The sequence below is a fragment of the Crotalus tigris genome, unplaced genomic scaffold, assembly GCF_016545835.1.
Source record: "Crotalus tigris isolate CLP2741 ecotype Arizona unplaced genomic scaffold, ASM1654583v1 scf7180000017694.5664430, whole genome shotgun sequence".
NCBI classification, from domain to species: Eukaryota; Metazoa; Chordata; class Lepidosauria; order Squamata; family Viperidae; genus Crotalus; species Crotalus tigris.
The window spans coordinates 852,428-878,684 of NW_024096572.1; the positions used below are offsets into that span (position 1 = coordinate 852,428).

General features: G+C 38.8%; 2 protein-coding genes across 6 annotated transcripts in view; one reads left to right on the forward strand and one right to left on the reverse strand.

The window, feature by feature from the left end:
• Positions 1-1,085: 1,085 nt before the first annotated feature.
• NFYB (nuclear transcription factor Y subunit beta) lies at positions 1,086-15,490 on the reverse strand. Of its 3 annotated transcripts, none has more exons than XM_039338206.1 (7): positions 15,337-15,490; positions 11,248-11,341; positions 9,291-9,421; positions 7,773-7,970; positions 6,819-6,900; positions 2,373-2,452; positions 1,086-2,205 (listed from the first exon to the last, which is right to left on the reverse strand). In XM_039338206.1, exons 2-7 carry the CDS (start codon positions 11,339-11,341, stop codon positions 2,173-2,175), a joined length of 618 nt encoding a protein of 205 aa, XP_039194140.1. In that variant the 5' UTR covers positions 15,337-15,490; the 3' UTR covers positions 1,086-2,172. The 3 variants fall into 3 exon arrangements, with proteins under 3 accessions (XP_039194140.1, XP_039194141.1, XP_039194139.1); XM_039338207.1 differs by lacking the exon at positions 15,337-15,490 and adding an exon at positions 14,511-15,290; XM_039338205.1 differs by lacking the exon at positions 15,337-15,490 and adding an exon at positions 14,182-14,488.
• A 5,604-nt stretch (positions 15,491-21,094) lies between these two features.
• The window catches only part of TXNRD1 (thioredoxin reductase 1), a 49,086-nt gene continuing 43,923 nt past the window's right edge, over positions 21,095-26,257 (forward strand). The window contains exons 1-2 of one of the 3 annotated variants that reach the window (XM_039338208.1): positions 21,095-21,424; positions 25,120-25,221. In XM_039338208.1, the coding sequence (XP_039194142.1) occupies positions 21,346-21,424; positions 25,120-25,221 (181 nt within the window). In that variant the 5' untranslated portion in view covers positions 21,095-21,345. The remainder of the gene's footprint in view (positions 21,425-25,119; positions 25,222-26,257) is intronic. The other 2 variants (XM_039338209.1, XM_039338210.1) reach the window with 2 other exon arrangements.

Sequence of the window (26,257 nt, forward strand, 5' to 3'; positions counted from 1 at the left end):
GAACAAATCTAATTAAGCTGCTATGAATAGAGATGTAAAATGTTTAAATACATCTCAAGTTTAACAAATTTGCTTCATTTCTTAAACGGAGATTTAAAACCACAAGTTCACTGTTTATAATAGGATTGGTATTAGTACCATAATCCTGAGTTACTTTTATCACAAAGCCCATGTTTAAGTATAGAACCAATAAAATGCTAAACAGATTTCCCCCCTTCACCTAGGAATTCAAGGGAGCATAATTTTTCTCCCCTTACCACTTTGTAAAGTTGAGCTGAAAGTAACAGGCTCAAAGTAATCAAGTGATCTTCTGTGGTTACAAGAGGATTTGCATCTCCATTGTCATTTAATAAGTGCACTGCAAATTCACAAATGCAAGCTTGTTTATCAAGTTGTGTTTGGCAGTTTCATAAATGTGTCTCTTCTGGATTGCTACGCTTTAATTTCACTTGAGGCTTGTATTGCACAATGCAATGGCTTAAGCTCTATTAAAAATTAGTCATTCAACTTTTTTTTCAAATCCTTTAATCAATCTGATTTTATATGAGGTGAATCCTAAATTAATCCTGATTATTGATAACACTGACAGCCAAAGTTAAATAAAACTTTCTAGAAAATTAATTTGGCAATTTGCTTTCCAAGTTTCCAACAGCTTTTCAGATCCAATTATTTTTATTGCACCAAATCTACAGCTTTCTGAAAACAAAAACGTGTATTAATTTCCCTTAACCTTTTGCAGATAATTAAAGAGATGCTTTCTCTATTGGTGCAATTTTTTTAAGAAATTATCTTGGACTATACAGCTTCTGAGCAAAAATTATATGAGGTTTCTGTTTTTCAAATGTTAAATACTGCTGGGATGTGTTTGTTCGGTGTTTTAGATTTAGAGGATTTTTGCCATCATGATTTAAAATAGAGACCAGTTCCCTTGGAGGGATGAGCATCAGATTATCACATTTTTCTTTTCATGATTTAGAATTTAGCAGCTCTTTTTTATCCAGGAGTAAGCTTTGCTGATCAACAATTTTATTCTCAAGTTCTCGGTGGCATTTGTTCACTTATTATCATTTTACAAATCACAATTATTTTTTTTAGGTATCTTAAAATTTATTGCAGCAACAGGAAACAGCCAAATAGATGCTCAAGCCTTCCATTTACATCCCCGAAAATACATGTCCCTCTAACTTCCACAGTTATTAAGCTCTGAGGTCCCACACATCATGATTATGAAATGTTAAAGAGGTAATCTGACAATAAAGTATCAAACGGAATCTGACTTCTTTGAAGAGAAATCATAAATTAAAAGGAATTTATTTCAAAAGTAGTAAGATGAATATCCCTAGTCCAAAGATCAACACAAAAAAAAAATCTTTACTACATATTTCTAATTGTTGCAAAATAGGGACTGCACTACCAGATACAGTTAACACTGATATTGGGTACCAAACAATCCACAGAACTAATTCTGCATACAAGACAACAGTTCCTGACAAACCCACCTTCATTCTTTTACACCTTGTGCAAAATAGTTCCCAGGGACCATGGTCCAAGGTTATAATGCTATGATTCAAAGATTGGTTACTTCTGGATTCCCATTATTTAAATTATTATATTAAAAGTAATAAGCGGGAGCACTTATTTTGAACTGTGGGCATTTGAGGAATTTCCTTTCAAGTTAAATATTAATAAATATTTAATTCAACTCATGCAAGACAGATACAAAACAAAAGGTCATCTCAATTTTTATAATAAAGGCAACTTGCATTCAAAATGAACTGTACCCTTATGTTTTATTCAAAGGGTAAACATGAATTAAACCCAGCTGTTTACTTGAATTACAAAAGTAAGATGATTCAATATGAAAATAAGAAACTGTCTACAAATCTGACAGTAGTAAATTGCAATATACACTGCATATAGGAGTTATACAGAGCAACAAACTCTTGTACAAAACAAAAAAAATATTTTAATACCTTTAAAATCCAATTTCTTTTAAAATCACTCATGAAAAAAGGTTTGAATCAGAGTTCACATCTCAATCAAGCCTCAGGAAGCTACATTACAACTATTGAATATACAAAGTGACACTTCTTTCTTCACTAGCCAATTCAATTTCTCTTTCCTTTAGCATTCCTTGTTCATATTTCTTATGTGTCTAAAGCCTTTTTCAAGTCATGAGAACTGAATTTGCTGAACACCAGGGATCTAGGGAATAAAAAATACACATTAATTTCAAAAGTCAATCCAGACACACATTTTTGTTTGTGGAATCTATTGTAGTGATCTTAACAATACCACACTTTTTCATTGTTCTGACCAAAACTGGAAATATTTAACAAAAATTAAGATAGGAGAGGAAGGAAATGTTGTACCTGTTGATAGGACGTTGTATAAACCATGACATTTTGTTGTTGGCCATCTGTAGTTATCAAACCTGCTGGCAACTGGTTAGCTACATGAGAAAAATAGCATTGTTACAAGATTTCTGCTCATGAAGAATTAAATACCAAATCCAAGTTAAATATCTACCATTGAACAGTATGAAATCTGATCTCTTTCATAATATGTATTGGAACTGCAACCTGATAATACAAGTTGAATATTAGACCTTCATAACAAGAAATCGAGAATTCAACTGTGAACTAATTTGGAAGATAAAAATACACAGTAGTATGAATAAAAACATTAAATAGCATATTAACTGTCTCATCCTATAGCTGGAAATCAGATTGATTCTTTACAGTGCCTATTGATATTTTCAGTTTAAAAGCATAACTGTTTTGAAGTACATCACTATACTTTAACAGAAACACATGCTCAAAGGTTCTCTATCCTCTGAGCAGAGATCTTGCTCTTTTATAATTGTTTGTCTATGTCTGGCAAATATTTTTAATAACACACACACAAAACAGAACAAATATCACTATCAGTTCAACAGAGCAAGTTCCATCTAATACAACAAGCCTGTCAAATTATATGCAATGTTTCTGATAAAACAGCATGGTTTCAAAGATATACAGTGGGGCAAAGAAGTATTTAGTCAGCCACCAATTGTGCAGTGGGGCAAAAAAGTATTTAGTCAGCCACCAATTATAGGCGTCTATAATTGTCATCATAGGTAGACCTCAACTATGAGAGACAAAATGAGAAAACAAATCCAGACAATCACATTGTCTGATTTGGAAAGTATTTATTTGCAAATTATGGTGGAAAATAAGTATTTGGTCAATATCAAAAGTTCATCTCAATACTTTGTTATATATCCTTTGTTGGCAATGACGGAGGTCAAACATTTTCTGTAAGTCTTCACAAGGTTGGTACACACTGTTGCTGGTATGTTGGCCCATTCCTCCATGCAGATCTCCTCTAGAGCAGTGATGTTTTGGGGCTGTCGCTGGGCAACACGGACTTTCAACTCCGTCTAAAGGTTTTCTATGGGGTTGAGATCTGGAGACTGGCTAGGCCACTCCAGGACCTTGAAATGCTTCTTACGAAGCCACTCCTTCGTTGCCCGGGCGGTGTGTTTGGGATCATTGTCATGCTGAAAGACCCAGCCACGTTTTATCTTCAATGCCCTTGCTGATGGAAGGAGGTTTGCACTCAAAATCTCACAATACATGGCCCCATTCATTCTTTCCTGTACACGGACCAGTCGTCCTGGTCCCTTTGTAGAGAAACAGCCCCAAAGCATGATGTTGCCAGCCCCATGCTTCACACTAGGTATGGTGTTCTTTGGATGCAACTCAGCATTCTCTCTCCTCCAAACATGACGAGTTGTGTTTCTACCAAACAGTTCTCCTTTGGTTTCATCTGACCATGTGACATTCTCCTAATCCTCTTCTGGATCATCCAAATGCTCTCTAGCAAACTTCAGACAGGCCTGGACATGTACTGGCTTAAGCAGGGGGACATGTCTGGCACTGCAGGATCTGAGTCCCTGGCGGTGTAGTGTGTTACTGACGGTTGCCTTTGTTACGTTGGTCCCAGCTCTCTGCAGGTCATTCACTAGGTCCCCCCATGTGGTTCTGGGATTTTTGCTCACCGTTCTTGTGATCATGTTGACCTCACGGGGTGAGATCTTGCGTGGAGCCCCAGATCGAGGGAGATTATAGTGGTCTTGTATGTCTTCCATTTTCTAATTATTGCTCCCACAGTTGATTTCTTCACACCAAGCTGCTTGCCTATTGCAGATTCAGTCTTCCCAGCCTGGTGCAGGTCTACAATTTTGTTTCTGGTGTTCTTCGACAGCTCTTTGGTCTTCACCATAGTGGAGTTTGGAATGTGACTGTTTGAGGTTGTGGACAGGTGTCTTTTATACTGATAACAAGTTCAAACAGGTGCCATTAATACAGGTAATGAGTGGAGGACAGAGGAGCCTCTTAAAGAAGAAGTTACAGGTCTGTGAGAGCCAGAAATCTTGCTTGTTTGTAGGTGACCAAATACTTATTTTCCACCATAATTTGCAAATAAATTCTTTCCAAATCAGACAATGTGATTGTCTGGATTTGTTTTCTCATTTTGTCTCTCATAGTTGAGGTCTACCTATGATGACAATTACAGGCCTCTCTCATCTTTTTAAATGGGAGAACTTGCACAATTGGTGGCTGACTAAATACTTTTTTGCCCCACTGTAGGTCTACTAACTACAGTCATCACTTGCTACTCCATATTCTTTCCTCCACCAATCCACTCCCAAAGTTTGAGCATTTTAAAATTCAAACAAAATACAGGTAATCCTCTACTTACAACCACAATTGAGCCTAAAATTTCTGTTGCTAAGTGAGACACTTGTTAAGTGAATTTTGCTCCATTTTGTGACCTTTCTTGCCACATTTGTTAAATGAATCACTGCAGTTGTTAAGTTAGAAATAGTTGTAAAGTGACTTTGCTTGTTAGAAAGTCGCAAAAGGTGATCACATGACCCCAGGACACTACAACAGTCACAAATAGGAGTGAATTGCCAAGCATCTGAATTTTGATTACATGACCATTGGGATGCCACAAGAATCATAAGTGTGAAAAACACGTCACTTTTTCAGTGCCGTTGTAACTTCAAATATTCACTAAACGAACTGGTATTAAGTCAAGGATTACCTCTATATGTGTTGTGTTGCAGGAGAGTGATAGAGACAGCATGAATTATTAAAAATTAGATGCCTCTTTTGTATGGTGCTTATACAGAGGTCTCTCTGCCTTACTTTCAAATATTCTTCCTCTCATTCAGGAGGATCATCTGACCTTCAGATGAACCTTTTTGGGCAAGCTTCTATCAGCAATGCCTACTCATGCTTTGATCTGCATTCAAATGATTGTCTAATCAGTATAGTAATTCTTTTATACAGTCATTCAATACTTGGAATATAATTCAATGAAGAAAACAACTGTCCAGTTAATGCAGTTCTGTTGTGATAAAGTTTTATTAGAGAATTCCTCCTTCCCTGCCTGTTTAGACCTACTTTCTAAATTCCAGAAGTATGTACAATTAATAATTATCTTCATGCACTCAAAAGCATCTGTATTCTACTCGAAAAAAAGCAGAGCTCAAAACTAGTGGAAGATATCTAATTAAAAGCTCAATGAACTCTATGCAAAAGGAGACACACACCTTTTATCAAAATGCAAAGAATGCTATTTAAAAATGTTTTTACAATGGGATCATTCTTGTGAGACATGAGAACTCTGCATAATTTAAACATAACCCATGATGAAAGAAACAGTTGTTTTCTACAGAAACCTTTATTAAAAAGATTCTGTCTTAAAGAGGAATGCATGGTTAGTTTTAGGTAAATTACACCACTGTTGTACCAAGTTTCAGATAAACAATTGTGTATTTTAAACTGAGTATTTCAAATTCATTTTCAATTTAATTTTACTTAGTTGTATTGTTTTATTCTTTTTATTTCATTATAACCAGCAAGTACAGGATATAATTATTTTAAATAAGTAACAATGCTGGCTTGAGGTCAAAGACTTTACTATTTGCAATTCAGGGATATTAGAATAATAATAATTTTTTTCTACATGCTTCGGTAAGTTACAGTGATGGGAACAAGTGAAATAGATCCATATGAAAACTTGCTCAAAAATTGTAAGTCACTCAGTATAACTTAGTTCATTTAGTTTCAATCTTGTTTTCGAGGATTCACGAACAAACTACAGATAGTACTTAGCTTATGTCCATTTGTTCACTAACTGTTCAAAATTACAGTGAGGCTGCAAAAAATGAATGTTATGACCAATCCTCAAAGTTCTGGCCATTGCAGCATCCCTGCAGTCACTTGATCACATTTGATTGCCTGGCTCACAATTATAACATTTCAGGCAGACATGGTCACGATTGCCATTTGCAACCTTCCCTGCCAGATTCCCACAAGCAAAGTCAATGTGGAAGTTGGCAGGGGAGGTCACAGATGATTCCAGTCCCCTGGCCACCCTGGACTCATGTGCAGCCTGCGCAGGATTTCCCCCTCTACCCCATGCTACCTACCTGGGACTCCTGGCACTTTCTGCTTAATGATCTGTGGAACTTAGAAATATTATGGCACCCTGAACTGTTGGGATTGCTATCACTAAGTGATGAGGACACGTGACTTTGCGCTTTACAGCTGCAACAATCCCAGTCCCAACTGCCCAGTCTCTAAACCCAAGGACTACCTACATATAGCATCGATATTTTGTGGATTGCATGTACTTTGCCATTAAACTGTCACATAAATACTGGCTATAGTTCAATACAATTAACAAGGTTATTTAATCGTTAAGTATTAGGCAACAATCACCACATCTGCACCCGTCACTATTAGTAACACAGTACTTACTGAATGCTTCCTCTGTGAGCTCCTCACTAAGGCCGTCTGCTGTGGTAACTGTTCCACCAATGCCTTTTTCTCCCTTCATTGCCTTGAAAAACAGTAATATTTTACATATAACACATGTATATTCTAGAATTCACAATACAATTCTATAAGTTTGAAATCTCTTTCTCTTTTATAAAAAAATACTTTTCCTAATAGGAGACTGTTAATTTTGCCCATCATTTATCATATTAAATATTCATATAGTAGGTTTTCTGGGTAAGCATCTTAGACAAAATGGAAAATTAGGTAGATGTTCCGAAGAATTTTCCCAACAGTTGGCTTCCTACTGCCAGCTCATTCTGTCTTAACCAGAGGCTGATGTGTGGTTCTGCTTTCCAACTTGCTATGAATAGTTATTTACAGAAAGAAACTGCAACAAGCACCATTCCTTATTATGAGATGCATATGTTTCAGCTCTCCTCCATTCTGTGCATTCTTAGCACTATGGTAAACAAAGCAGAAGTAAAACAGATGTGAAGCAAGACCACAAAAACCCAGACCCCTATGCAACAGAGCATAGTGCAAATTAAAGGGGGAAGAGAAGAAAGGTTGCTTGTGTCAAAATTTATACACTTTAGTTTGATTTTGTGGAGATTCTCATCCATTTTCTTCTTGAAACCTAACACATTAAATTATACAACACTTTACTGCAAATGTTGGTTAACCTACATTGTTAAAACAACAAATTTGTAAATATGAGCTGCTTTTTTAGTCTAGTCCATGTGACACAAATACTATTTTTCTACTATAAATAATACACCTGTATAGGTAAAGGAAAATCTTTACAAAACATTGCAGAACAGGTAAAAATGGTCTTCTTTTAAAAAAACACACATACAATTACCCAGCGATCTTTACTTCCAATACAAATATATATAAACACACAATGAAACAATTGCAAACAGAATTACAAACCTCTCTAAACTTTTGAAGATACAACTTCAAAGGTTCAACATAGCTATCAAACCCCAGAGTAGACATAGCAAAGAGAATATCTTCTCCATTTATGGTCTTCCGTTTCTCTTGATGACACCTCTCACTTGCTTCTGATGTAATAAAACTGATGAATTCACTGACACACTCCTGCACACATTCTTTTGCATCTTTAGCAATCTAAAATATACACAATATACAATATTTTTAAACTTTTCCCATGAGATAAAAATAATAACCCCCCAAACATAATAAAAATATTAAAAAGGCATAATAATAATAAATGCATAATAAAATATAAAAACATGGCAGGCAGATACAGGGAGGTATGTTCTTTCAGACATTTAAGCCCAAAAATATTTTGACCTTTAAAGATCAACTCAGGCATTGACATGGACTGGCAATCAAACTAGCAACCCATTCAGCTTCCTCAGGATCAATGTAATATAATCAAGTCTACCTGAACCTGTCAGAAATTTATGCATCTTCCATAACAGCTGACATTTTCTATGATCAGAGATAACCATCCTTATTTAAGGATGGTTAAAGCTGGTAAAAGATTCTTCATGCTAATAAAAGTTGGTGATGCGGTCCCAAACAATACATCTGGATCAAGAACAACCAAATGACACATCTTCTGTTCAAGAGTATGTAACAGATTCCTGGACACAGGAAACTTATATCACAAGGCATCCATTTTACTGGAGTTTTGCTTTGGTTTGCTGATTCTCATCCATGTTGCTACTAGATTCAAGTACGATTGACATTTCACTTGATTAATCAGTGTCCCATCTGATTCAGATGACAAGCAAATTAGAGCTGAATACTAAAATATTGATATCTTTGTGCCAAATCCCCAAATCATACTTCCTAACAGAAGTACCATGTACTCTAGCAGAAATGTTGCAGAACCATTTTTACAAACTCATCCTGCTCCATAGACATCTATGTCTAATCAAAGAGCCAATCTAGCTAGTTATCAGTGCTAATTATATTAAAAGGCATTAATGCTTAAAATAATATAATAAATAAAGCATGCTACCCAGCTTAATCTCAATTAATTCTTAAGTATATCAAGAAAGATTGTTGACAAAAATATGCATTTTATACAGAGAATTGGAAAGTGGAAAATATTTTTAAGTTCTAAACGCTTCCAAAATAAACAAAGTAATCTGTTTGCAAAGCAGCCAGGATGATCCTTATTGAAAATAGTTGAAATTCAAAATGCTTTGTGTGCCACTAAATGAAAAATAAATGTTCTTTCATTGAAGGAATTCTTCTACAAACTATTAATTATTGGTGTTTTCTTCTTAATATGAAAAACGACCTGGCCATCTTCTTTTAAGATAATGAAAACTGTCTCAGAATTTAAAACTTATTTTTCCTCACAAGAGGAAAATGCAAACTTCTATTCTGGACAATATGGAACTCTTGCTTGTTAACAGAAACTAATGATTTAAAATATGGGATACTATCAAAGATTTATTTTACATATATTACCTTTCCTGTCTGAGGTATAGCATTCTTCATTATCCTTGCCACATTTGCAATAGGAAGGTATATATCTTGTTCTCTAAAACTCTCTTTGGAACCATTTGTGTCTTCATGATCATTCATGCTGTCCTCAGTATCTAAGAAAATATAAATTTATAAACATATAAATATTAATTACATGATCAGGAACATCAATCAATGCATTGCTACCTAACTGAAAAATCTACACTTACTTTATATAACCCTTTTGAGTTACAACAGTAATGGACCCTGCTCATCAAAATTGTAACTCTTGATCATTGTAAACTGGGTCACTCACATGACCAATTTTATGACCTTTTTAGTAATGATTGTTAAGTGAACGCTGCAGTTGTTAAGCAAACCACTGATTCGCTATGGATGTGATTTTGCTGAAAATTGGAAGTAGATGTTGATTTTCGGCAAAACTGTCATAGAACACATCATGTGACTATGTTGTTGTTGTTGTTAATTGTGAAGTCGTGTCCGACCCATCGCGACCCCATGGACAACGTTCCTCCAGGTCTTCCTGTCCTCTACCATCTTCTGGAGTCCATTTAAGTTCACACCTACTGCTTCAGTGACTCCATCCAGCCATCTCATTCTCTGTCGTCCCCTTCTTCTATTGCCCTCAATCTTTCCCAGCATTAGGCCCTTCTCCAGTGAGTCCTTCCTTCTCATTAGGTGGCCAAAATACTTGAGTTTCAACTTCAGGATCTGGCCTTCTAAAGAGTAGTCGGGGTTGATCTCTTCTAGGACTGACCGGTTTGAACGCCTTGCAGTCCAAGGCACTCGCAGGAGTCTTCTCCAGCACCATAGTTCAAAGACCTCAATTCTTTGGCGCTCAGCCTTTCTTATGGTCCAACTTTCACAGCCATACATTGCAACTGGGAAAACCATGGCCTGGACTATACGCACTTTTGTTGGCAGGGTGATGTCTCTGCTTTTTAGTATGCTGTCTAGATTTGCCATAGCTTTCCTCCCCAGGAGCAAGCGTCTTTTAATTTCTTGGCTGCAGTCCCCATCTGAGGTGATCTTGGAGCCCAGAAAAATAAAATCTGTCACTACCTCCATTTCTTCCCCATCTATTTGCCAGGAATTGAGAGGGCCGGATGCCATGATTTTGGTTTTCTTAATGTTGAGTTTCAAGCCAACTTTTGCACTCTCCTTCTTCACCCGCATCAAGAGGCTCTTTAGTTCCTCTTCACTTTCTGCCATTAGAGTGGTATCATCTGCATATCTTAGGTTGTTGATATTTATCCCGGCAATCTTAATTCCAACTTTTGATTCATCTAGCCCTGCCTTTCTCATGATGTGCTCTGCATATAAGTTAAATAGGCAGAGTGACAGTATACAGCCTTGCCGGACATCATGTGACTATGGAACTCTGCAAATGGTTGTAAGGTGGCCCAATTGCTAAGCACACAAAATATGGTCATATGACCACAATGGGGAGTGGCAGCCATCAACTTCAAATCCGGATTTTAAGTACCTCCAGGAAGGTGCACTGTAACTTTGAATGGTTGCTAAGCTACTGGTCATAAGTCGAAGACTACCTGTACTCTCCTTTAAATGCATTAAAAAAAACTACTGGTTTTTCTTTCATATTTTTACTTAACATTTCAGCATTCTAAGAATGAAAAGACCATGCTACTAGCCTAATACCACCAGCAATATTAAGCCTGAGGCATAACTTATATCAAGGTGGGCAGGCTCAGTCTATGAGCAAGATGTCATTCTTGAACTAACTTTATGCAGTTTTTGGTCTTCCTTTAAAAAAGTTCTTTTCAACATTTTAATTCAGACACTAAACAAATTATTTATATCTCCTACTGTATAGGAAGAAAGAAAAGGTATTTCAAAAAGAAAGGGATATCAAGAAAGGAGAGAACGGGCAATTCTACCCATTGAAGAATCAATACATTCTATTCAACATACTATTTACCATCATGAGGTTGGATCACATAGTGACTACCACCAATGTAATCTCCAGCAATTCCCAGCTGTGAAGCATCTGTTGTAGAATTATCACCATCCATCTACAATAAGATAACATTGTAAAATAAACATTGGCTATATATACATTATTACCATTATGATTAGAAATATATATAATATCATATATATCAGATATCTATATCTGAACTTTAACTTTCAGATATATTAAGAAACTCCCACTGCATATCTTATTATTTAGTTCAATCTATTTACTAAATTGTTTTAGCACACAGGGATACTATTATTCATGTGTGATGGTATGGCATTTATCATCCCCACGCAACCTACTATATTCTTTTGTGGGGCACTAATACAAACTGAAGTATTTCAGAAGTTATCAAATACATATCAAATGTTAAAGGCTTACACATAAATACTTAATTATCCACTATTTCAAATAACTGAGTATTTCTCAGGGCATTAAATTCTGTATGATAGATGCCACTGTTCATTAAATACTGTAATCATAAATTCTTCACAAAACAGTGTTGTTTCTCTCTGTGTAAATATTTCATGCTTTGGCTCCACTTCAAGAAGCATTGAACTGAATTTTAAAAAGAATTACTGCGACTTCTATAAATAAGGATCGTAATATTTCATAATAGTTTAATAATGGGGGGGAGTTCCTTCTTTTTGACAATGTATGTATCTCCATCACTATTACCTTTGTTTTGGTCCTTTTGGGTTTTAAACAGCAATAGAAAATCTCAACTCCCCCCCCCCCAAGGAACCATCATCTACTGCTGTTTTACTAGGCCAATATTGGAATAAAACTACTCTAACCTGAAGCACTTGAAGTGGATGGAAGTAGTAAGAGGCTTATAGATAGCCACACTGTGACCCATAGGATGCCCAAAGAGGAGTGTGAAAGAAGTGGGCTGAAAGGGATGGGCATTCAGTTAAAGAGCTGCTTTCATCACATGCCAAATTACTACAGTCTTTCCTTTGCAAACTGAAGAGCGATACATTATAGCACCAGACCACAGAACAACCTGCTTTGGATTGCTTGACAAGAGTCAGATATTTGTACCAGAACAGTTCTCTATCATTCCAGCTGGAAGAGAATGGTTAGCTGCACTGGTATCCCTAATGGAGTCCCAGGGCACACTTGCCCGTGCTTGCTTCTCTGCTCAGAGAATGGCTGCAAATGATCCAGCCTTTCCCACCCCAGTGATTACAGTCAATAGGAAGAGTGAAGACAAGATCCTAACAGCAAGAGGAAGAAGACATGTCAACAAACCATGGCAGATTACTGAGAACTGGTTGTTCCCTAATGTAGACAATACTTCTGGATATGTCCACATAGACTACTTGATATCACTAGAAAAGTGGCATCCCTCTGGGATATTTTTTCCCAACTTCTCTAGCTTATAGTCCTGGTCCTTCCTAGTCCAATATTTCAGTCCTGTCTAGTGTAACCCTACTCAAGTTTTCAAGATGTGTTAAAATCAGCTGTCACATCTGAAAGTGCCAAAAGAGCCCTTATCATATATATTTTTTATAAATCTTAATTTATAATAGAATTATTTAATTTCTATTATGCAATTGGGTAGGGAAACCATTTTTACATTTTGAGAAAAATGTACTTTGTAAAGTTAGATCTCAGACATTAAAGTTCTAATCCTACACATTGTTATCTATGGATTTCATTAAAGTCAATTAGATTTAACTTCTAAGTAAATGTATCCCATTGCAAAGATAATCAATCTTTGATATCTTTCACCAAGTATATCATGAATTTATTTATAGAATTGCAATGTTAGGAAACTAACCCAAGCTGTCTTTTCAATAACAGTACATTATGAACAGTATATTAATTTATTTTATATAAATTTAAGTACATATATTTTTAGTTATTTTTAAAAAGACAATAATTACATTGCTTATTACTGACTATATTGAATATTATACCTTTCAGTTTTCTATGCCCTTTTAAAATTATACTTGACAAAGGATGCAACTATTCCAGGTTTTATTTATTTGGCATGTTCTTAATTGCAAAAGCATCTATGTGCATGCATGTGTGTGTTGGAAGGTCAGTATTTTACAAGGCAAAAAAGGAACCACCACCAATAAGCATATACAGGTAGTCCTCAACTTACGACACAATTGAGCCAAAAATGTATGTTGCTGAAACATTTGTTAAGTGAGTTTTGCCCCATTTTATGACCATTCTTGCCACAGTTGTTAAGTGAATCGCTGTAGCTGTTAAGTCAGTAACACAGTTGTTAAGTGATTCTGGCTTCCCCATTAACTTTGCTTGTCAAATGGTCACAAAAGATGAACACATGACCCCGGGATACTGCAATCATCATAAATATGAGTCAATTGCCAAGCAACTGAAGTTTGACCATGTGACCATGGAAATACTGCAGTGGTCGTAAGTGTGAAAAATGGTCATATTATTTTTTCAGTGCCATTGTTAACTGAACCGTCACTAAATGCTATTATAAGTTAAGGACTACATGCATTAGATCTCAAGTCTAACAAAGTATAGACAATTGGACAGATTAATTTGTCTATATTTTCTCATTCAGTGAATGATTTATGTTGAAACTTTTAAGAATAACCTCACTTGAGATCCATGATTTGCTTGAGAGCTGTTAGTCTTTTTTATTTGTTTACCAATGAGCAAAACACAAGAGAAGATATGTATTAGACCTATGAATTTTCTAATAAATATCAATAAGTAATTCTGGGAATTAACAGGTCATATACTTTCTCTGTAATGGATAAATACTTTTAATAATAATAAATTTCTGTCTAAATAAATAAAACAATCATAACCCAGAGAAAATATGCAAGGTTCCCTTAAAAAAATAAGCCAGAGAAGTCTGATGAAATATTTGCACTCTGATAGGCTCACAAGCATTTTACTCACATGGCTGCATGTGAAAATTAGGCAGGCAGGCAGGCAGGCTGGCCAAAAAATAACAAAACCCTGATTCAACAATATTGGTCTGCTATAGTTGTGTGTGCGTTTTAGAGAAAAGGCTTGCTCAGAATTGTATATTGATCTGATGGGTTGAATCCTTTTAGGCCCCAGCGATAAGGACATTTGACAACTGGGGGTGGAGGAGACGCACGTGGGAGATGTAACAAGAGAAACAACAGCAACGTCTGAATGCTAATAATGCGCAGAGAAAAACAATCCAGCACCGATCCGGAGAAAACGCTTTCGGGCCATACAGCCCCACGGCTCCCACCCACCTTTAGGGCCGCGATGCCCGGACAGCAGGACGAAGCATCTCCGGGCTGGGACTGCGGGAAAGCTTTCTGACAGCGTTTAGTTTCCCCCTCGGACCCACTCCTGTAACCGCGAAATGCCGACCAGCACGACGTTGGGTCGGGGCAGAGGCGCGGGGACAAACCCTCCGGAAGGTCTCCCCCCCCCGCGATCCCTCTTCTTTAGGCCGAGCGAAGCCAGAAGCAGACAAAGCGGATCGACTTAAACAAACCCAACTCCACCCAAGGAGGGAAAGGGGCCTTGGGGGGGTGGTGAAACGGGGAGGCTGCCCCCGAGGGTACGGCAGTCCCCCCAAATAGCAAGGGGTGGCACAGAGGGGTCCTCGTCGCCAGGGGACCCCGCGGAGGTCCCTTCTCTCGCCTGCTCTGCCCCCCTCGGGAAGAGGGCGCGAAGGTGAAAAAAAGGAAGGCGAGGCCGGTTTCGCTCGCAGGCACGGGAGGCGACCCCGGACGAGGCGCCGCGCTCTGCTCCGCCGCCGCCTTGCGTGGGCCTCGTTCTCGGCCCCCCGCGTTCCCAGGGCCCGGCCGGCCAGCGCCGCCATCTCGCCTTCCCCTCCCCTCGCGGCGGGCGCAGAAGACGCGGCACAAAGACGCGGGAGGGAGGCAGCCAGCCGGGCCCGGCGTGGGCTCCGCTCGGCTCTAGTCGCTCCGCTTTTCCAGCTCCCCACACTTCCTGGTCCCCTCAGCGGCGGCGCGGCGGCAACGCCAGAGCCCGGGGAGGGAGACGGACATTTCATTCGAGCCTGCAGTGGAACCGGTTAGCAATCATTGGCCGGAGCCAGACACAAACCTCCAGTGCGGCCCTGGTTGGCTCCCTCCACAAATCGGCTGTTTGGTTGGACAGAAAATGGCTGCGAAGGAACCAGTCCCAGCGCGGAGCACCGCTTCCCGAAGCCGGCCTGCCCTCCCTCCGCGCCGCCTCCTGCCCGCCCCCTCCCCGCACAAGAGGCTATTCCCGCTGAAGGGTTCCCTCCCACCGCTGCCTGAGCCCAGCCGCGAAAACACCGCCGGCGGCTTGTTCGGGAACGGCGTTGCCTGACCTCCGCTCCTTATCCCCGGAGCGCAGCTGCTGTCTCCCCGTCTGTTGAACCGAGCTGAGAAGAGCAACTTGGCAGTCCACGTTTTCCAGCGTTTTTTGTACTCTTTCCCCTCCTGTTTATTTTTTTTTACAGGCTAGGGACCTTTTATCGAGGAAATTCATATATACACATCATATGCCAAACCGTAGTTTAAGCAAGGCTTATTGAATCAGAATTGGCTACCTTACAAATCAACCACAACAGCTGTAGTCACACTATATGTTCCTTGGCAAGGAGATCAGATGTTGATTTTGTGAGTAAGATGGCGTTAGAAAGTCCCTTCTAACCGGGTTTGAAAGAAGACAGAACCATTGCTTGAAGCAGAGAAGTTTATTTCCAAAGATCAGCTATTCAGAAGTACGTGTCAATCCCCCCTCCCCAGTTCCTTTTATAGGAAAGCCTTCCTTCGTTCCTTGAAAGTGCCTGAACAGATCCCACCTTGGAAATGCAAATGGCCAAAAGGGAGAGCTCTGCGGTCCAGCACTCTGCTGGGCTTGTGGTTTTTGCCTTGTGAATCAAGGGATGGCCTTGAAAACAAAGATCCTCCTTGTTTATAAAATGGGGAAGTCTCAGACAGAGGGGAAATCTCTGATATCCTAAAAAAGGCTGACATTCTTCCTTTATCTTGCTAATTTCAACCTTGGCAATAAATCCTTTTAAGTGTAATTTTGATGAGTGGGGGAAGAGTAAAGAGTGAATAGTGGGGAAGGGAGTCTTAGTTTCCTTCCTGCAGTGGATGCTACCTATGTACAATAAATAACACCTAGGCTTTGGGATCTATCCCATAAGGGAAATATAATTTGTTTCAGTTAATTTTACAGTGCAAAATAAATCCTTGGTCTTGACATGGTAACAAATGGGCGAGTGAGATAGTGTTCTTATCCAATGGATTTGTGGGAAGGAATGAGCACAGATATCTATGACCTGGTTGCACTCCATAGATAAAATCACTCAAACTTACTACAGCCTTGATTCCTCCTGTTTCTTTGCTGTTGTCCCCAAAAGCCTTCCTGTGACCCAGCAAGATTGGATATCAACCAGATGCCAATTTTCCCTCTTTAGACAAGGTTGTTGAGCAGATGGTATCATTCCAATTATAGAATGCCTTAGGCTTAGAGGAAATTATCTGGATCCTTTTCAGTTAGGGTAAATTGCTGTAAATGACTGGAGTGCACTCCTCTTGGTCCGGCTTCATCTCTTGATAGCTTTCAATACCTTCAGCCATGATATCCTTCTGGATTGCCAGCCAGCAACAGTGATTGGAGATGTGGTTTTCAGAAATTCTGCTGTTTTCTAACCAGGCAATACCAGACAGTAGTGGTAACATCAGACCCATTGGGCATTCCATTACAGGGTTCTACAGGGGCTGATTTTCTCACTTTGCTAAGTATTTAACATCTACATGAGGCTTCTGGGATAAATTAATGATACCAGAGGGAGATATCACCAGTATATCGGTGAAACCCTACTGTAGACCATCACTAGAGACTGGAGAGTCCTTGGAAGCTGTGTAGATCTGGTTAGAACAAAGTAAGCCAAGGTTGAAGCCAGACAAAGTGGAGCTGCTGCTTATCCAGATATCCTCCAATTCTCTGCTTCAGTGGTTACTCCAGACAATATATAGGACTTCTTCTAAAAGGACAGATCAGCTACTTGGGTACTTCCTGGATTCATGCTGATGATGGGCAGGTGGAGGCCGTGGCTTGAGTGAGAAGGCATATAACTCATTTTCTTACCAACATCCCTGTACTGTATTTCAATATGCTGTCCATGAAATTAACTTTGGAAAGTATTTGGAAGCTACAGCTGATGAAGAATGCAGCAACCTGCATGCTGACCTATGAGAGCCATTATAACAATATTGTGGGTGTTGAACTGTGCCACAAGGCTTTTGGATGCAATTCACATTGTTGTTTTTGACTGTTAAACCCTTGCCTTGTATGCATTTGCAGGATTTTTTATATAGTACTGACCCATCTTGTAGGCTCATTCTATCTGAAAATGTTGCAGGCTCTCATGCTATATCTGGTGACATTTGTGAGAACCCAGAGACAGTCCGGTCTGTTTGGTGGATGCCTCTGCTTTGTAGAACAGCTACAAATCTGTGACAATCCTGGCTTCATTTCTGAAGGCAGCCCAGATAGAATTATTCTCCAGGGTCTTTAAAAGTTCATGCTTCCACGAGAATCAAATGTAAATTGTTACAAGAATCTAAGGATAGAGGGGGCTTTGGACTTCCAGATTGGAGACTTTACTATCAAGCGGCTATTTTGCTTTGGCTTAAAGAATGGGTTGTATTGAGAAATAAAAGATTGCTTTATTTAGAGGGACATGACCTTCAGCTAGTTTGGCATGCTTTTATATGGTATGAGAAATCTAAAGCACATAAGTACTTTCAAAATCATGCGATAAGAAACGTACTACTTTCAGAATGGGAGAAAATTAAACAAAATATACATGAAATACCTGAGTGGCTTTCAACAATGGAAGCATTTGCTTATCCAAATCTGATTAATTATGACAAACTGGTTAGTTATAAAGACATTTTAGACAAAGAGGGAAAACTTAAGGAGAGGCAAACTTTACAACTACAAGGTATTGACTTGACATGGTGGTCCTTGCAAATTCAAACAAGATACGAAAAAGATATAAAATTGACTGGTTTTTACAAAGAACAGACCCCATTGGATAAAATTTTGTTAAAAACAGATGAGAATTTGATTAAAAAACTATAAATTTCTTTTAAACTGGAAGATGGAAGAAGAACAAGTGAAAGAAACAATGATAGTATGGGCAAAGAACTTTGGATATTCTATAGATTTGGAAGACTGGCAAAAACTTTGGGATAAAAATATTAAGCTTATCAAAGCGATAGCATATAAAGAAAACTTATATAAGATGTTTTATAGATGGCATATGACACCAGTTCGCTTAGCGAAAATGTTTAAAAATGTTTCGGATATTTGCTGGAAATGTAAACAACAGCCAAGCACTTATTACCATGCCTGGTGGACATGCCCTATCGCTAAGAAATATTGGTCTAAGATCCATAGATGTTGGAAAAGATGATGAAACTACAAATAGAATTTAAACCATAATTGTTTTTGTTAGGAACATTAAGACCTAACTATGGCAAAGAGAATGACTATTTGATATTGCATCTTTTTTCTGGTGCAAGGATAGTACTTGCCCAATTTTGGAAAAATGAGAATCTACCATCTGACCAGATTATTATTACCAAAATTTTAGAGTGTGCAGAAAAGGATAGACTAACATTAGAAATGAAAGAAAAAGATGATTCAATTTATTTTAGAACTTGGGAAAAATTTTATCAATGGTTAGAGACACGTTAGAACTTGAAGGATTTAATATTTTAGAATAGATGACTGATTTTTAATCGAGTTCTAACTAACATTTTGATGATATGATTATTTTTCCTGATTTACTGATTTTCATTTTGTTACTTTTGATTGTTAGGATTTTTTTTTTGAGATTTTATTAGTAGTGTTTACTTAATAGATCAATGTATTTGTTTACTAATTGTTTTTAATATGTTACAGTTTAAGCTTTGTTAAAAATGGTTGACTATGATATTTGCTCATTATTATGATCTGGACGGTTGCTTGTTTGTTGAAATATGTGATTATACCTATCCTTATTTTACCCTAATTCCTTATTTTCTTCCCCTCCCCCTTTCCTTTTACCCCTCCCTTTACCATACCTGTATTGTTCCTATTTTTCCTCACCTATATAAATTTAATAAAATTTTGTTGATATTTTATAGATTGTTTTCTCTTTTTTTTCTTTTTCCTATTTCTTTTTCTCTTTCTTTTTTCTTTTTTTCTCTTTTTAAGTATTTTTTTCCCTTAACGTTTATGTCATATATATTTTATTATTAACTATTTTATAAGTTGTAAAAATTTGTTTAGGTTTTTTAAAATTTTAATTAAGCCTATATTCAGCTCTGGGAAGCTCGGGGGGGGGGATGGAGGGGGTGGTTTGGGAGAGGTTGGGTGAGGGTTGTTTTGTTTTGTTTTTCTTGTTGTTTTTTTGTTGTTATTTGTAAAAACTTTTAAAAATTTTCAATAAAAAAAAATTTGTTAAAAAAAAGTTCATGCTTTCAGTTGTAAACAGCAGGAGTCTCTGGATTCTGTAGTATATAAACGTGGAAAATAAATATTCTGCATATGTTAATATTTTAACTGAGTTCCATTTTTTGGCATTTAAACCTCATTTTACAAATAACTGCTTTTATTCTACCTGACTAAGCCTGCCAAATGAAATGTAGATAGCACCTGACACAACAGATCACATGAATTCAATGATTTTTAATCATTAATCATAGATGGAATGGATTCTCATCTCAAATTTATGAATATGTCTATGTGTCACAAAAGGCCAGAGACCTGTATTCTAGATACAGGTAGGCCTCGACTTTTTACCACAATTGAACCCAAAATGTCCATTGCTAAGTGAGGCAGTTGTTAAGTGAGTTGTGCCCAGTGGTGGGATTCAGTTGGTTCGCACCACTTCGGCAGAACCAGTAGCTAATTTTTTGTTGGCCAGGCCCAGAATGGACTTCCGGAAGTGGCATCCATACAGAGAACCGGTTGTTCTCATATTTGAATCCCACCACTGATTGTGCCTCATTTTACAAACCTTTCTTGCCACAGTTTTTAAGGGAATCACTGCAGTTGTTAAATGAATCATGTGATTGTTAAGTGAATCCGACTTACTGGATTTGGCTTTGCTTGTCCAAAGCTGCCTGTGAAGGTTACAAATGGTGATCACATAACCCCAGGCCATTTGCCGAGCACCTGGATTTTGGTCACATGACCATGAGGATACTGCTATGGTTGTTAAGTGTGAAAACTGACTGAAGTACAACAGCATTGAAAAAAGTGACTGATAAACAATCACTAAACAAATAACTGTAAGTCGAGAATCAGTAGAGTCCTAGATCCAATTCTTCCAAAAGGAAACTATAACTGTTCCATGCTTTTGTCCTACATTAGGATTACGAGAACTTACATGGCAATCCATGTGTTAAGAACTTGAGATGTTATTTTACTCTTTTGTGCACATTAACAGTACACAAAGAAATGTCTGCAATTTTAGTCTTGGGTATTCCTGCTCCCCCCCCCACCCCCAATTTTAGAAGTAGCTATTTTGTGTCATTTGATTTGCTAGTCAAGCTGAGCCATGCTGGCTCAGGAATTCTGGGAGTTGAAGTCCACGAGTCATAAAAGAGCCAAGTTTGCCTACCCCTGACCTAGTTGCCTTGGTATGATTTATCTAACCATTTTTAACAAGCCCAGGCTGGCTTCTACTGTGCTCGTCGCCTTGTTTCTTCCCTTGCAAATTCAGTTACACGCTTTCCTCCAGCAGGGGTCGCACGATCCCTTTCGGAATTCAGAACGTCGTTCTTTCGCTTTAGATTCTATTCCCTTCGCAACCGTCAAGCCCGCTCCCGCTGCCTGCCGGGGTCCGCGGCAGGGAAAGCCGCGACTCCGCTCGGCGAGGCGGAGGCCAAAAGCTGCAAGCGTCGCAGACCTCGGGCTTCTTCCGCTTTTTACAGGACTCTTCCCAGCCCAAGATCAATTGCCAGGCGGAGAGAGAAAAGGGAGAGTCTAGCGTTCCGGACACCTGGCGTTTCGCTTAGCGGCCAGGAGAGGTCGTGAGGAGCGGGAAGACGGACTCTGGAGCCGACCAGCCCGGCCATGGGCAACTCAGCGCGGAAGGGCAGAGTTGTCCACCAGGCACCCGAGGACCAGCGGAGCAGCGCCACGCCCTTCGAAGGTGGGTTGTGCTGGCTGGCGAAGTGGATGCTGACGAGAAAAAGAGTGAAATGGGTTAAGCTCCGAGTTTGGTTGGCTTTTTAGCTGGGCGTGCGGTGTGAATTCAGCCACTTTTTTTTTTCAGACAAATCATAGCTGGCCTGATGCTTGACATCAGCTGCAGGCTGCATTCACAGGATATACACACTAGCCACCCATGGCTTAGCATGTTGTATGACTCTAGCCTGTGCAAATAGTTGATGGCCCAATGGAGAGGTTTGCAAATTGGATTCAGTAAATTATAGTCATATTAATCATGGACAAGCCTGTTGTGCAAATGCATCATCCATTTTACAGAAGGTGTTTCAAAGCAAGTTGCTTCTTTATTATCCCACTGCCTGTTAAATAAATGTTCTGTGGATCCAGCTCTTTGCAACTTACCTGATTTTTCCCCCTCTGATCCATCCAGAAATCTGGCTAAGGAGGAAAAGTTTAATAAAAAAGATTCCTCAGTCTTAAAGCTCTCGGAACCTGTTTCTAATCCAATGTTGCTTTTTCCTCCCAGCACTTTCCCCCCAAAACTGCATCTTTTATGAATGATAAACAACAGTGTCTTGTAGGTACTCTTTCTTTATCTTCCTATTTCCTCCTTCTCCAAAGAGCCCAACACAACATAAAATGTTACTTTCTCACAACAGGTGGACAAAACAAGTGGTTTCTTCTTGATCACAAAGATCAAGAGTTTTAGAGTTGATCAAATTATGTTCACATTGGAATTTCTCAAAGCTCTTTCCCCCTTTCCCCACTCTCAGGGCTTGCAGCTCAGCCTAGAGCAATGGATGGCGAACTTTTTAGAGGCTGAATGCCCAAAAAATGCCCCCACCCCCCTCCATCCCCCGCCCCGCCTGCCCACAGGGCCATCTACCACCTCCATGGCCTGCCTCAGCAGATCGCCCAGACGGTCCAGCAGCGCCATGGCGGCCATGCCCTCTGCCCGTGCTTCGCATCATTTGAGTGCGACAGGGCGCAAGGGTGGAGTCTTGTCCCCGCTGCCCGGCTGCCATGTCCTTGGCTGCGCTGCTCTGTGCGGGCCGCGCCTGGGGTCAACTCTCCTCTGGGGGGCTACTGGTGAGGGGGCTGCAGGGGGAGGCGGGGTTGGGGCAACAGCGCACATGCCCACAGAGAGGGCTCTAAGTGCCGCCTCTGGCAAACATGCCAAAGGTTCGCCACCACTGGCCTAGAGCACAGGTTTTGAAGGAAGAAAATCCCAAGAGGCTGGTTACAAAGAAAGGCCATTGAATATAATAAATAACACACTGGTAGAAAGATGGGCACCTTTCTTTCTTCCCAAACGCATCTGCTATACCCAAAGCAGAAGCACCCCAGTTAGGGACCAGATAGCTATGGATGCAATGCAACATGCTAAGATCAAAAAGCTGCTTTGTTAGCAACTGTTATATATGTCTCATTAATCAAGGCTGATGGTTTAGTGCAGGGGTCTTCAAACTTGGCCCTTTTATGACTTGTGGACTTCAACTCCCAGAATTCCTCAGCCAGTATCAATACTGGTTTCAAATCTGCTATTGTTTTGTGTTCAGGCAACATAGCAACCCACACATGTTTAAAAAGCCATGCCATGTGGTTACTTTGGTGTGTGCATGTTTGGCAGCAAACATGCGTCTCAATCAATCTTTTGATTGTGTGGTGTATATGATGCTTCTCTAGTGAATGAACAATAAACAATAAACTATGTTCAGTGGTGCAAAACTCAGCAGGCCTCCTAAAGGTGAATGACCTGCCCATTCATCTGATTCTTCCCTCCAAGTTAATTTAGAGCTATGGATGAGCACACCTTGAACCTGGTCATTCACTGTTTGCAAATCCACCTAATCACAATGTACTATTCTATCACTGTAAGAAGAATATAATGAAAGTCTTCTGTCAAAGATTTTGCTGATGTTCAAGTATATTACTGTATGTTTATGGTATTTCCCTGATCTACTCTGTTAAAAAAAAAGATGCCCAGGTTAACTGGTATGATTTGTTTCTAACAATCTCATACTGCCTCTTGTTAATTGTAGCATGCAAACACAATGTTTGATAAACTGAGGATGTCACCTGGTATAGATGTCAAGCTGAAAGTCTATGGTTTCCTGGAATTTTCTTTCTTGAAGACAATATTTGCTCTTCCCTGAGACCTTACCAGACCTCCAGTTCTCAAAGTTTGCCAACAGTTTACCAACTCTGCTGATTTTCTTTACTGTCATAAAATATAACCCCTTTGGCTCTAGAGATTAAATTTACTTACATTATTTAACTCTCTTATGAGCACCTTTGTTGTCTATCCTAAATTCCAGTTCCCTCCTTCACTCAGAAACTTAATGCTGACAGGATGTAATTTCTTTTCTGGCAGAAGACAAAAAAAAAAAAATAGTTGTACTTGATTTACAACCACAATTGGGATTGGAATTTCCATTGTAAGTCACTGCGATCATAAGTCAAATTGGACCTGATTTTATGACAATTTTTATAGTGGTGGTTAAGCAAATCCAATTTCTCCAATGGGCATTTTTTGCCCCTTTTTTGGTTGGAAATCAGCAAAAAAAAAAAAAGGTCACAAATTGCAATCACATCACCACAGGAGACTGCAACCAGTTGCAAGCACATGCCCATGGGGGAGGTACAATGATCATAAAGTGAGTAAAGTTCATAAGTTACGTTTTCCCAAGACTTTCATAATTTTGAATGGTTAGGGGTCTTTGGTGTCTCTGAGCTTGATTATTTTCTTGCAGATGTTTCATTACCCAAATTAGGTAACATCATCAGTGCTTATCTGCAACGAAACACTGAAATATCTGCAAGAAAACAACCAAGCTTAGAGAGCACAAAGACCCCTAATTTCAACCCTGAGCTACAAATATTCTCCTTTATTGAAGCTAACATTTTTTTTAAAAAAATACATGACATGTGAATCCAACCACTTTCTATATTTTCTTTTTAGTGCTTAAGTGCCAAAGTAAGGCTGCATGGGGCATTTGTATTCCAACTGAAGTGTTTCTAATAGCATAAGTCTGCTTGCCCAAATATTCCCAACATATAACATTTGATGTCCAGGACGTAACGGGTCTGCAGTTTTGTTCTCAGCCTTCCTTCTGATCCGTGCAATATACAGGTCTTCTATGGAAGGCAGGCTGGTTGCAGTGGTTTTTTTCTGCAGTCCTAACTATCCGTTGGAGTTCTGTTTAGTTGTTGTGCCAAACCAGACAGTTAAAGAAGTAGAAACGACAGACTCAATATTATTTCTCCGTAGAACTGTATCAGCAGCATAACAGTAGGATACAAGCAAATAAACAAATACATTTTGCTTATTTGTCAAATTAGTCCTTTGAAGTTTTGTGGCTATTACTAACAATTTGCCATTTTGTAAATGCTAGTTTTTTTATTGTTTCTTTCACTGAAAGGCGTTTTTAGGCTTTTTAAAGGAAATGCCTTGGAAAAGGAGGGGATCTTTTTTCATGTCAGCATTGAAGTGGTACCTAAAAAAGGAAGTATGAAAGTGCAAAGAGCAGAATTTCATACTCCTAACTTGAATAGAAAATGCCTATAATTTGGGCATGTTTATGTCAGCAGGTGTTAGATAAGTAAGTCCTAATATATTAAGCAACAGGAAATGGAAAATTGGCATAAAATATTCTTTTGTTCTGATTCAAAACACAGTCATATGCAGGTGCTGTCAAGAAACCTTTTGCATAGAGAGCATTCGACTTTTCCCATATGGTGCAAAGCAGAGAGGATACAACAGTATCAATGAGGAATCAAGTGAGTGCAGATAAAAAGGGGAGGAGCCTTTATGAATGAAAAGAGGCAGTTGTATTTCAACAACATAGTTTGGGTATTATTTTGAAAGTATGACAGATGTAATCAGGTAATTTTCAAATTTAAAACAAAAAGGTACTTACACTTAATAAATATCCTGTAATTATTATTTCTAATTTAAATAAATAAATAAATAGTAAACTACTTGGCACTGTCCTGTCCATTTGAGTTAAACTCAGTGCCAACGGGGTGCATGTTTGTACTTGCAGGCTATACGTTGTATAGAATATTTAAGATCAGTTGTCCTGCGGCTTATTTACACTTTTTAAAGTAGATCAGAGACAATTATTTTGTCAGAAGCATCAATATTAGTCTTGCCACTTCTCCAGTTGGCATCCTGGATTTGTTGTATGTCAGCGTGGGACTTAGGCCATATTTCCTTGACCCTGTTTATCAGAATGACCAGCAGCCCGCCCCCCCCAAAGACAGCTCTACTGTCTTTCCACTTTTAAATGTGAGCTAATACAACAAACCATATAAGAAAAGACCATTAATTTTAGGATCCAAAATCATCCAACCACTGTTGAACATTTTGAAGAAGGAAAGAACTAACTTTCTTGTTTTTGTAGATGTAATAGTAGCTCAACAGTAAATGGGCAGAAGAATTAGTCAGGCCAGGGACAGGATATTAAGTGGGAAGAAAAATTACAATCACCTCATGAGTGTTATTACTCAAAATCACAGCTGACCTCTCTATTGCGCTTTTTTAATGGAAACATGAAATCATTAAGAAAAAAATAGCCCCAAATAGTAGACATTCTATGTTAAAGTACACCGAGATTCAACAGTTCTCATCTAATAGTCTCAATTGTCTGACGTAGCCACACATCAAGATTTGAAAGCTAAACTTTTCAGTTTTGCCACTGCAAAATTTGCTGTCACTCTGGTTGCTGAAATCCACAAATGGTTTGAGGTACCGATTCAATAGACCAAACCTGCAAGTAATGACTTCTCTTGACTGTAAATCTGTCCCCGATCT